This window comes from Sarcophilus harrisii, chromosome 6 (genome assembly GCF_902635505.1).
Source record: "Sarcophilus harrisii chromosome 6, mSarHar1.11, whole genome shotgun sequence".
NCBI lineage: Eukaryota > Metazoa > Chordata > Mammalia > Dasyuromorphia > Dasyuridae > Sarcophilus > Sarcophilus harrisii.
In genome coordinates, this window is record NC_045431.1 from 50723510 (window position 1) to 50737059 (window position 13550).

Below are 13550 nucleotides of genomic sequence, written 5' to 3' on the forward strand. Positions count from 1 at the left end.
TCAGGATAAGAAATTACTATTAGACAAAAATTGCTGGGAAAATTGAACAATATGGCAAAAAGTAGCTTAGACCAGCATTTCATACTCTCTATTAAGATAAGGTAGAAATGGATTCATGATTTACACTTAAAGAGTGATGCTCTAAGCAAATTAGAACAGCAAAGGATAGTTTATCAATTAGTTCTGTGGAGAACTGAAGAATTTGTGGCCAAATAAGAAATAGGGAACATAATGAAGTACACAATGGATAATTTTGATTACATTAAATTAAAAGGAGTTTACACAAACAAAACCAGTGTAGCCAAGTTTGGAAACAAAGAGAAAAGCTGGGAAACAATTTTTATAGCCTGTGTTTCTGATAAAGGTCTCATTTCTAAAATATACGGAGAGCTGAGTCAAATGTGTAAAAATAAGTTGTTAAATGCTCAAAGAATATGAACAGACAATTTTAGATAAAGAAATTAAAGCCATTTGTAGTCATGTGACAAAATGCTCTAAATCACTATTGGTTAGAAAAATGCAAATTAAAACAATTCTGAAGTAGTTGTGTTGAGTGAAGCCACCTCTCAGATTGGCTAAGATGACAGGAAAAGTTAATGATAAATGTTGGAGGACATGTAGGAAAACTGGGACACTAATGCATTGTTGGTGGAGTTGTGAATTGATCCAGCCATTCTGGAGAGCAATTTGGAACTATGCCCAAAGGGCTATCATACTATGTATACCCTTTGATCCAACAGTGTTACTACTGGGCCTGTATCCCAAACAGATTAAAAAAATAGAAAAATATGCAAAAATGTTTGTAGCAGCTTTTTGTGATGGCAAGGAATTGGAAGTTGAGTGGATGCCCATCAATTAAAGAATGACTGAATAAATTATGGTGCATGAATGTAATGTAATATTTTTTGTTTTGTAAGTAATGATGAGCAGGCTGAGAACATTGTACATAGTAACAATAGTATTGTGTGATGATCAACTGTGATAGAATTAGCTCTTCTCAGCAATACAGTGGTCCAAGACAATCCCAATAGATTTGGAATAGAAAATACCATCCACATCTAGAAAGAACTATGGACCTTTTTGTTTGTTTGTTCGCTTGCTTTTTTTCCCCTCATGGTTTTCCCTTTTATTCTGATTTTTCTTTCAAATCATGACTAATAGGTAAATATGTTTAAAATTATTGTTCATGTATAAATTATATCAGATTGCTTGCTGTCTTTGGGAGTGGGAAAGGAAGGGAGGGAAGGGGAAAAAATTTAGAATTCAAAATCTTTTAAAAAATGAATGTTGAAAACTATTTTTACATGTATTTGGAAAAATAAAATAGTATTGAAATTAGAAACAAAATAAACAATGAGGTGGGATTTAGAAAGAAGATTTTTTCAGTTCAGAACCTGCTAGTGTTTGGGAACAGAACCCAGAGTCGCTTCAATTCTATGGTGAGGTCTTGTTAGACCTTGGGCTTTCGTGGCACATGTTCTCCATCCCTTTTGTCATTTCTTATAGTGCAATGGTTCTTTATCTACATGTATCATTGGTTTCCAGGTCTTTGCCAGTATGAAAAGAGTTTTATAAATATTTTTGTGCTTATGAGTCTTTTCCCTCTTTATTTGATCTCTTTAGGGAAATAGGCCTAATATTGGTATTATTAGGTGAAAAAGTATGTATAGTTTAGTACATTTTGAGGCATAATTACAAATTGTTTTCCAGAATGGCTGTATCATTTCATAGCTCCCCCAACAAGGCATTAGAGTTCCTGTTTTCTTGAAATCTCTCCAACACTTACCATTTTCCTTTTTTAGATCATCTTGTCTATTTTAGAGGTATAAGGTGAAAGCTTGAAATTGCTTTAATTTGTATCGCTCTACTGGTGATCTGGAGCAAGTTTTCATATGGTTCATGATAGCTTATATTTCCTCCTCTGAAAGAAAAGTTCAATATTCCTGACTAGTTCAGTTGTTCTGATTACTACAAATTCAAATTGGCTCCTAATATATTTTGTAAAAGAGACTTTTTCAGAGAAACTTGCTGCAAAGACTTTTTCCCAGTTAACCTTTTCTTTTATTGTAAACCTAAACAATGAACATGAACTTGGACAGACTTCAAGAGATAATGCAGGATAGGCCTGGTATCAGTGGGGTCACAAAGAGTCAGACATGACTGAATGATTGAACAACAGCAGCGGTAGCAACAACAGCAATGGCTTTATTCATGTGAAAAGTTTTTTTATTTTATGTAATCAAAATTGTCCATTTTATTTTCTATGATTCTCTCGATTGCCCTCTGCAATTTTGGTTAACAACTCTTCCCTAAAAGCATAGTTGTGAAATTTTCTTTCCTTGCTTCTCTCATTTATCATGTGACCTCTTCTATTTGTCATGTTTCCTTTTGAAGCTTATACCCATTTTTTTCCTATTTTGTTTTGCTGAGGCAATTGGGTTAAGTGACTTGCCCAGGGTCACACAGCTAAGAAGTGTTACGTGTCCGAGACCAGATTTGAACTCGGGTCCTCCTGACTTCAAGGCTGGGGCTCTCTATCCACTGCACCACCTAGCTGTCCCCTGCCCATAAGTCTTTGATGGTATTTAAATCAGCTTAGTTCTCAGGACATTGAAGCATCTCTATTTCTATCTCCTGGAAAAATAAAAAGTGTCACTTTGTATTATGTGTAGACTTCATTTTCATTTGGGAATTTTGTAATTCTGTATTAATTCTATTCAGCGTATCAATATTTTTGTCAGAATTCATTCTCTTCATGGTTAAAGACTCCCTGGCCTACTGGAAAAATTCAATTCATTAAAATATTTTTTGGGACAGATGTTTAATAGTATGATGACCAAGCCTTAAAGGCTCACCTGGACTTCTGGTAATGGTTTTTGTAGGACTTCAAATAAAAAAGTGAGTTTCATGAGGGAAAAAAAAATATTTTTTCCTAATTCTTGGTACTTCATTCTTTGCATCATATTATTTATGAGAAGCATTTTTCTTTCATAACTGCAATTATCAGATATTCTTCTTACTGGTATTCTTGCAGTTCTTCCAATGTCACTCTAGAGAGGATCCTGGGATTGGATTTGCATAGGCTACATTATTCTGAAGGGCTTCGTTTTGGGGGGGATTAAATCAACTGTTTTGCAGCAATAGTTTGTCAATTCATGTTATTTTGAAAAAATATTTTACCTCATTTTCCTTTGCCTTATAATACAACAATTCTATTTTTTTATCGGCTTGGTTGATACTTGCAATTCTCAATTTCCTCAAATGAATAGCAATATTGCAATGTTTTTGAGAGCTATTGGATTGTGCACTTAAAGAAGTACAACTTTTGCATGTTCCCAAAGGATTAGTGTACATTCTTTAAAATCACAGAATTTAAAATGTAACAAAAGGCTTGAAATTTAGCATCTGAATGACAAAATTTGACTTGAGTGGGAAAACCAGTTCAATACAATCTTGGTCCAACATTCTGAGTCAGTCTAGTCTCAGTAGAAGCATACACACAGATCCATTGATTGCACAAAATAAAATCATATCAAAATTATTGCTCATCTCAAGAATTAAGTTATCACTGTACTAACTGAAAGGATGTGTGGAACAATGTCAGGAAGATGGTAAAATACATCAAATAATGGCTAGATTGCTATGAAAATGAGGGATAGTTCAATGACCTCAGATCTGGGGCCAGTCAGATATAATGGACTGGTTAAATCTGAATTCTCTCAGTCACCAACCAAGTTAGTTGGGCCTCAGGAAATGAGTTTTAAACATGAAAGACATCTTTCCCAGAAACTGAGAATAGGAATTGTGGAGCTTTTGTGCAATATAAGCAAGCCAGAACAAAAATAAATCACATCTTAAGGCAATGGAAGTAGGAGAAAGATTTGCTCAAATACCCCCAATCTCAGGAAAGTAGGAGTCTAGAACACTTGCTAAAATTGAGGAAGAGAAGCTATCTTTGGGGATTTGAGGAGCCCTGAGTAAAATATAATTGAAAACTCCTCTTAAAAGAAGCAGTTATACCTCTTGCTATATGTATTTTCCATTAAAAATTAAATGTCATTTTCTTTTATCTCTGCAGTACATTGACAAATTAGACCTGACAGATCTCACATGCCTTACTGATCAAAATCCGACTGAGAAGTGCAGTGCAAGGTTCCTGTTGGTACTACCCAAGGAAGAAGTAGAACTGAGGGTAAGGGGCAGTTTTGACTATAAGAATGAAGGCTCTGACTTACACTAGTTGACTCCCCCTTCCTTTTCTTTCCCTCACCAATTTTTTTCTATTTTTTTTTAAAATCAGAATTTAACAATTGCTGTTACCAGATGGGTATAAAACTGCTTATGTTCCTTATATACAGCTTGCTTTTCTTTTAAAGTATATAACATGTTCATTATGGAGCTTTCAAAGATATCTTTCCCATGTGTGCTTTATCCTGAACATCTTTCTGCTCTCTCCCATCCATTTTCTTTAATGCTTTTATCTGTATTCAGACACAATCAGTTCTTTCTCTGGGTATGCATAACATTTTTCATCATAAATCCTTCAAAGTAGTCATGGATCATTGTATTGCTGAGAATAGCAAAGTCATTCACAGCTGATCATCCTACAACTTTGCTATTACTTTATACATAGGACATTTCACTTTGCTTGAGTTCATGGAGGACTTTCAGGTTTTTCTGAAAGCACGTAGGTTATCATTTCCTATAGAATAATAATATTTTATCATAATCACATCTCACATTTCCCATTTAGTGGACACCCCCTCAATATCCAATTCTTTGGATACATTTTTAAAAAAAGATTCCTTCATCTCTTATTTTCCTTCCTTCCTTCCTTCCTTCCCTCCCTCCCTCCCTCCCTCCCTCTCTCCCCTTCCTTCTTTCCTTCCTTCCTTCCTTCCTTCCTTCCTTCCTTCCTTCCTTCCTTCCTTCCTTCCTTCCTTCCTTCCTTCCTTCCTTCCTTCCTTTCTTCCTTCCTTCCTTCCTTCCTTCCTTCCACCATATCCTTATCCCCCCTCATCCTTTACCCAATTGGAAAAGAAAAAGAAATTCTTTGAAATACATAGGATAATCAAATTCTCCCACTGGATTTGTGCAAACATATACATCTTATTTTACATCTTGGATTCTTTACCAACTCTGTCAAGGCATGGGATAGGATCACTTTTCTTTTTACAAGTTCACAGCTGAAATAGATTGAGGGGAAGGGCAACAAGATGGGCGAACCAAGGACTTACACTTTGTTGCAGTTTCTCAAAGTTTACTGAGCTCTAGACTATAGTTTTGTTTCTTTTCTTTTCTATCCTTCCTTTTTCCCTCCCTACCCACCTCCTTCCTTTCCTTTGTCCCCTTCCCTCCTCTCTCTTCTCTCTCTCTCTCTCTCTTTTTTTTTTTTTTTTTTTTTTTTGAAGTGGATTATCTTGGATAGTTGTGTTTGTTTTGGAAATAAGCTGAAACCTGGCACTTTCTTCTGACAAACTCAAGGTTTCAAATTAGCATCTCTATTATATGGGCTAATTAACTTAAACAAGCAGCTAGGATTCTGATTCTCTCTGTCTCTCTGTATGTGTCTGTCTGTGTGTCTATCTCTCTGTGTCTCTCTGTTTCTCTCTGTCTCTGTCTGTCTCTATCTGTCCCTGTGTCTCTCTATTTCACTCTGTCATTTGTCTCTGTTTCTTTTCCTCTCTCTGTCTTTCTCTCTTTGGCTCTGTCTCTCTCTCTTTCTCTGTGTCTCTATTTCTCTCTGTCTTTGTCTCCTTTTCTCTATCTGTTTCCCTCTTTCTCTGTGTGTGTGTGTTTATAGTTTTTGTGAAAGATATACATACATATTCTCAATTTTATTTTTACTTGATTTATGATCTCATTGCCTTACCATTTGAGAAACTCTATCACTGTAATTCCACCCCTGCTCTGAGATTTCTAGTCTTAGTTTTCTGGGAGCATTGAGAAGTTAAGTGATTTCCATTCAGTCAGTAGGTATCAGATTTTTGAAGCTAGGTCTTCCTAGGAGCAGTTCTTTAGCTTCTATAGCATGTTGCTTCTCATGTGTAAGTAAAAAATTAAAAAAAAATATATGGTGACGGAGACTTGCAGCTAAGAGAGAATTGATCAGAAATCTACTCAGAAGTTGTTCGTAACCATAGTGCTGATAAATCAGGAATTAAGAATTATGAACTAGGGGACAGCTAGGTGACAAAGTGGATAGAGAATCAGCCCTGAAGTCAGGAGGAACTGATTTCAAATTTGACCTTGACACTTACTCTCTTGTGACCCTGGATTAGTTATTCAACCCTGATTGTGTTCCCCCTCCCACCCAAAAAACGAAAAAAAAAATCTGGAGCCTTTAAGAACCAATTACAATTATTTCATATGCATACCTTCTTTCAACAATTTGACAATGCATCTGTTATGTACTGGAAATCGGAAAGTCTCAATGTTTGATTTTTTTTAATAAAAATTAAACATTATGGGCGAAACAGTGAATATGAATATTGGTAATAATACTCTTAAACCCTTGGGCCAATAAACATATAGCATAAATTAAAAGGAAAATTTAATAGCAATAGCTAACACTGTGTAAACTTTCAGATTTATAAAATACTTTTTATCTATAATTTCATGCCAACCTCATAACAACCTTTTAGGCTAGGTGCTTTTATTACTCCCATTTTACAGCAGAGGGAAATGAAGCTGAGAGAAGTTAAATTACTTATGTAAGCCCATAGAGCTAGTATCTGAAACACATTTTTATCCAGGTCTTGCTAACCCCAAGACCAGCAGTCTTTCCATGGAACCAAGGAATGTACACTTTTGTTTGCTATAGCTAGATTGGTTACAAACTTGTGTATTGCTTAATCATCTTGTAAATTCATGAAAACTGAGATCAACAGCAGATTTCAGATTAGATTTTAAAAGTTTGTGACATTTAGGGAAGAAGATTAGCCATAAAAGAGCTCATTCACACCCATATTCTTAATCTATCCTGGGTAGTGAGCTCATTTTGTAGCTTACTTATTAAAGGTTCCTGTGTTTCTGTCTAGGTAATGTGTAGCATAGTGGACATATTACTGGCACTGAAATAAGCAGGGCTAGGTCCAAATCCTGTCTCTGATATATTTAATGATATGCCCATTAGTAAGTTACTTAACTTTTTAGTTTCCAGGAAATGGTGTAACACTATAAGATACTGAAGAATTGTTGATATGCATTGGTAGAAGAAGTTTCCATATTGCAAATTTTCTGTGCTATTGAAATCACAGCTTTCAGAGCCCTATATTATGTGTTTCTGATGTTTACAAATTAACCAAGATAGTCATAGTATAGTGAATTAGAGAGCTGATCTCGGGATCAGTAAAACTTGGATTCAAGTCCTAATTCTAATCATATTGGCTCAGTGTCATTGGACTAATCACCTACTTTCTCAATACTCCCAAGTTACTTTAAAACTATAAATAATAGATAAGGTGAATTAGTAGAGGGAATTTCTTCACCAGACATGTGCATACCAAAGACACCATAGGTCCTAAAATAAAATTTGAAAAGCCACTAACTAAACAAAACAGCAGAGATGATCAGAGTATATTTATATGTTCAGACCCTCATTTGCTTTTTTCTTCCTTTTCAGACAGAGAATACAGAAAGTGGGGAGGAGTGGAGAGGCTTTATTCTTACTATTACAGAGGTAAGAGCTATTTTGTCATTCAGACATATTTCTTGCTCTTTTCATAGTTCATTATTTTGGTTTTCAGAAGCACATGTGAAAAAAATAAAAGGCTTTTAGTGCTTTTCCTCAAGCCCAAAAGAGTTATTCCAATCCCCTCACTTTAGGGATGAGGAAACAGGCCCAGACAGGTTAAATTAATCTCAAGAACTGACTCTAAATTTTTCAAATATAAAATATTCTGCAGAATGAACCTTATTGCCTCAAAGTGGCTGTTAACCTTTAACCTTGGGTTATTTTTCTGAGAAGTCAAAGTTCCCTGTTGAACTTGTGCCTGTACTCTTTCCTCTCAGAATGGAATAGAGTGAAAGTAAAACACTGATTCCCTTGGTGGACAAGGTCATAGCCTATTCTTAAATTTGTCTCTTCTTAGGCTGTTTATCTGATCTTTGACAAGTTGTTTTGAATCTGGTTAGCAAAAATGCAAATATGTTTCTAAATTTGAAAGTTGATTTATGACTATTCACAGAAAAGAGTTAACATTTAAATATTTATTCATTCACTAAGTTTCTAGGAAAGATCTAAGTTATAAAGCTATCAGAATTCTAATTAATTTTGACTTTAGGGAAATGATGGTGAAACATACCTTCTCCCTATCTCAACAGAAAGGTAGTGGACTAGACATCTGGAATAAGGCATGTATTGTCAAAAAGGGCCAGTATATTGGATTGTTTTGTACTTCTTTGGTAAAAGGGAGGATTCTTCTTGGTGGAGGGTATAAGAGAGTGGTGGTTCAAAGGAAGCTATGGTCACTGGAAAATGATAACATAAAGAAAAAAAACTTCTGAGCTAAAAATAAGTATGTGCTTATCTAGTGTTCTTTGACACATTTTATCAGAGGAAAATAACTCCATTGCTTATAGTTCATTAAGTGTTGCAGCAAGATAACTCTTTTAAAAAAATCAATAATTAATGATTGTCATCAAAAGAATATCACACTGATAATTAACTTTTAGCATAGGAACATAGGGCTACAATAAACTGTTGTGCTTAGAAGAGCACTCTCCCCCACCTATGCAGCCATTCCAGTTCCTGAATTTCCATATTTTTGGATTGTCAATCCAAACTGTATCCAAACCTGATTTCCTAGTATTTCATTTGTAAGTTAAGTCCTTGCTGCCACATGAATTAATAGATCTTATTAAGATGATGAACATGTTAATCCTTGATCCTTATTAAAAGAAAGAAGGTATTGGGAAAAATACTAACTAGGGAGATCAAAGACCATGGGCAAGCCACTCTGTGAATTCTCAAGTCCTCAGTTTCTTCATCTGTAAAATTAAGGATCCAATAACTTATACTTCAACATATTTAACATGTATTGGTCAACCTGCCATCTGGGGAAAGAGGTGAGGGGAAGGAGGGGAAAAGTTGGAAAAAAAGATCTTGCAATTGTTAATGCTGAAATTACCCATGCATATATCTTGTAAATAAAAAGCTATAATAAAAAAAATTAGAATTTAAAAAAAAATTAAGAATCCAAGTACCCCTAACTGGTTTTGATGACATCTCAGGTAGCTTCCAACTTTAAAATTCTATAATATATGAATTGAATTTTGCAGGATTAATTTCCAAACTAGACAGTAATTGTCAGGACAGAAAAAAGCAAATAGGCCAAAGGTGGCTGGGACTTGAAAGATGGAGGAATAGTTGGGACGGATAAAGATTACTTCTTATAGTAGAGATTTATCTATTATGGCTTGGCTGGGTCTATAAATAAATGGTATGGTCCAGTTACCCATTTGCTAAAACATGATGCTAAGGAGATTGGATCCTGTCTCCTTATGAGAAAATTCTCTTTTAAAGGCATAGTTTATACTCATCAAGTACTTCACGGTTGGTCACAATAGGGGGTGAATATGGATAGCCCAGCCCCAAACGTCTCTGTTATTAGAGAGTTCATGGATTACATGAATGCATTAATGAAAGGTGTCAAATTAAAATGTTATCACAAAGGTCATCAGAGCTGATGAGAGCAGAGCTGTGAGCCACATTTATTTATAGCTGATTCTTTGTGAGCTGGCTTGATGCCCAGTTCTGCTGATCAAGCCTCAGATATTCTAGATCACCCTTAGCCCCCACTGTGTTTCCAGAAATTATTTTGTGAAATAGATGGAGTGGGTTTGGGGTATCATAAGTTCTGCTCTGGGACCACAAAGAGAGAATCTCTAGTGGGCAATTCTAGCACACTTCATTGATTTTAATTGTCTCAGAAGGGGCTCCAAGGGTTATGAGCAGAATTCCACATATCTTCTACTCTTCCCATCCAAGTAATGAAGCATTTATTAAACACCTATTATGGGCTAGATAGGCTCTCTGCTAAGTACCGGGAATAAAAATACAAGAAGAAAGAGAATATTCTCCTAAAAGTTGTCTGAAGCTTTCAGGACCGAACCAAATTCATATCAACTATATAACATCATCTGTTATATTGCACAGTTGTTTTTTTTTTTTTTTAACCAATTTGTCTCATATCTTAATTAACTCTTAGTTATCAGTCCCTCAGCATGTGTCTCTGCTGCCTGGACAAATGATCAGACTGCATGAAGTCTTAGAGAGAGAAAAGAAAAGAAGAATTGAGATGGAAGGACCATCCAATATACCTGTGAGAAAAGAGAAGCAACCGATCCAGGAATACGTGGATATCCTGAATCCTATGCCAGCGTAAGTCCTTATTGAATAATGGTTCATTCATCATAACCTTCCTTTTTTACTTATCTGTTGATACCAAGATAAATAAATTATTTCTAAATATTGATCCAAAGACAATACACTACTTTATTATGGCTTCCCAATATCTGTCTGCATCTCTGAGCTCCAGTTCCATATTTCCCATTAATTACTTGCTTGATAGTTATGCCAAAATGTATTGCAATAACCTAAATTCAATTTATTCAAAATGGAATTTATCATCTTCCTCCTCCTCCTCCTTCCCAATCCCTGACCTTTTCCTTCCTTCTAATTTCCCTATTTCCATTAATGGTATCATTAATACCTTACAAACTCAAAGTCCTGCCTGACCTTTTATCACTTCCCCGTATTGTGACCTCCCCAACCCCCCCCCCCCAATATTCACCAGTGACCAATCCCTGTTTATTTTGCTGGAATCAAGCCATAAACTTTCTTTTTCACGTTCATGGCTACTGTTCTAGTTCAAAACTGGATTGTTTTATAAGCTTCCTATGAGTATCTTAGTCCATCCTTTCCACGGCTGCTGTCAAAGTAACCTCCCTAGTTCATAGACCTATTTATATCACTCCTTGTTCCTAAACTGTCACTTTATCCTTATTGATTACAAAATACAAACTTTCAGCCTGGCATTCAAGACCCTCCACAGTCCACTTCCAGAGAGTAGAAAGAATACTGAATTTGGAGACAAGAGTCACTGGCTAGAATCATGGAATAAGTCACATCATCTCTTTGATCCTCAGTTTCCCCATCAATAAAATAAAGAACTGGACTAAATGATCTCTATGGGTAGGGAATGTCTTTTGCCTTTCTTTTTTTCCCCAGCATTTAATGCAGTGTTTAGCATATAATCAATGTTTATTCAGTGCTTATTGAAGGATTAATTTGAAAGTTTCTTTTAACTCTAAATTCTGTTGTTAGTGAATTATCTTTCTAGCCTTATTAATGAGCCATATGTTTTAGCCCAACCATCTGGGGCCTTTCCCCCAATCAAACCCCACCCTCGATATATTTATACACATGTTGTTCCTTTTTCATAATACTGACAACAATCGCAGTACCTTCTTTGAAAGCCCACATCTGCCTCTTTGATGGGCTTTTTTCTGATTCACGCTTCTTAGATCTCTCAGGCCACTCTGTTTGACCTTTTCTATATACTTATTTTTATTCTACAATGTAGTATATTTTTTATCTATTTAGTTTCTCCACTCTTAGATTGTCATTGTATTTCCAGTGTCTTACATACCTAAAATAGAAATTTATTGTTTGTTGAATTGGATTGGATTATTTGGTTTACTGCCACTATGTTAAACCAATTGAAGATCTGACCAGGCTTATTTACCACAGGTTATCCCCATACTAAATAGTCACACAAGCTCTCTGAACACAAACCTCAGAGGAAATAGCCATCAAGAAAGAAGGATCAAATACCTTTTAACCTCTGATTTTATGTTTGATAACCTATGCAGCTCAGTTGGAACACATTTTAAAAATATAAAATACATATATATGTATATTAGAGATTCCAGTGTGATCAATCAGCAAATATTTATTATGTTCAATGACGTAGTAGACAAAATAGGAGACACAAGAAAGTCTGAAACCTGATCAATTCAATTGTCTCCCTTATTTGTATATTCGCTCAAGAAGCTATATTATTTTATACATAGAATCACAAAACATCTCAGAGTTGAAAGTGGCTTCAGAACACCTAAGCAAGAGTTTCATTTATAACATAGCCAGGAAACTGTCAACAAGCTTTTACTTAAAGAGCACTTTGGAATGGGAAGTTCCCAAGGATGTCTCATTCTATGTATGAATTGTTCTAAATATTGAATTTTATTTTTACATCAAGATAAAATCTGAATATATTTGCAGCTTAAGTCCACTGCTCCTAATTCAGCCCTTGGAGTCAAGTGGAGCAAATTCAATTCTTCTTTATGTGATAGTCACATATTTGAAGACAACTATTATCAACTTCTATACTTGTCTTCTCGAGGCTAAATATCTTCATTTACTTCATTTTATCCTCATTTAGGAACTCTGGATGTTCTTGCTGTCAATATCCTTCCTAAAAAGTAGCACCTAGAAATGACTTATTTGTCATGTGTTCTGTTAGAGACAGAACTATGGGAGGGCAGGGTTCCATGAAACTTTATGCTATTTCAGGGGATGTCACCTTTTGAAAAAGGAACATACCAAGATTCTGATCCTCTTTTATTTTTTTCCCTAAGTGTTTATATGTATACCAGTGTCTGATTGATAATTCCAGTGTGACACATATGGAAATATTTTTAAAATAATTGTTCTTGTATAAGCTATATCAGATTACTTGCTGTCTTGGGAAGAGAGCTATAAGGGTAGGAGGAGAAAGCATTTGGAACACAAAATCTTATAAAAATGGAGTTTAAAAACTATCTTTAAAAGTTTTTGAAAAAATAAAATACTATTGAGGAAAAAAAATTCATTTATTCTGGGGAAAAAAAAGAATTCCAGTGTAATGTAGATAGTTCCTGCAGCTATTTGAAAGAGTGTTAGTATGTTCCTTTTACCTTGGTAACAAAGTGAACTTAGATATTAGTGAAATTTGGCCCTTGGTACTATGTGAAGTGATCATTAAATAAATGAAATAGTACATAAGAGAAAAGAAAGGGAGAGTGAAGTACAAAAAGTGGAAGAGTCTGATACTAATTGTTTTGCTTGAATACTTAGTTGATACAAGGTTATTTTTTGGAGGGGAAGTTGTGGGGAAAATGAGTGGGTAGGGAAGTGGTAGGGAAAAAAAGGTAAAGAAAGAACAAAACAGAAAATAGTATCAATAAGAGCAAAACGGAAGTTCAGAAGGGGACACAGATAAGCAGGGAAGTTTACTACAGTATTAAATTTAAAATACGTATTCTTAAAAACCGTGTCATAAAAGTTTATAATTTCATGTGCAATCCTCATTTTTCTTGCTTTCTTTGTATAGGAGAATATTTATGTTTATTGATATCTGATAAGCTTATAATAGCATAGTCCCTTCCTTTCCAACAAAATAAAATCAGGAGAGAGAAAAGGAAGTAAAAAGAGTGAAGTGGAATGGAGTATGAAAAACAGATATTGAATACTATTTAAGGAAGGAAAGGCTACTAGATCTAGATAA

At 35.0% G+C, this 13550-nt stretch overlaps 1 protein-coding gene across 3 annotated transcripts in view; it reads left to right on the top strand.

The window, feature by feature from the left end:
- STAP1 (signal transducing adaptor family member 1) overlaps positions 1–13550 on the top strand; it is a 54727-nt gene that overhangs the window by 24518 nt on the left and 16659 nt on the right. For 2 of the 3 annotated variants that reach the window (XM_012552228.3, XM_023505986.2), the window contains exons 3-5: positions 4079–4192; positions 7625–7681; positions 10212–10384. In XM_012552228.3, the coding sequence (XP_012407682.1) occupies positions 4079–4192; positions 7625–7681; positions 10212–10384 (344 nt within the window). The remainder of the gene's footprint in view (positions 1–4078; positions 4193–7624; positions 7682–10211; positions 10385–13550) is intronic. The other variant, XM_031942749.1, reaches the window with a different exon arrangement.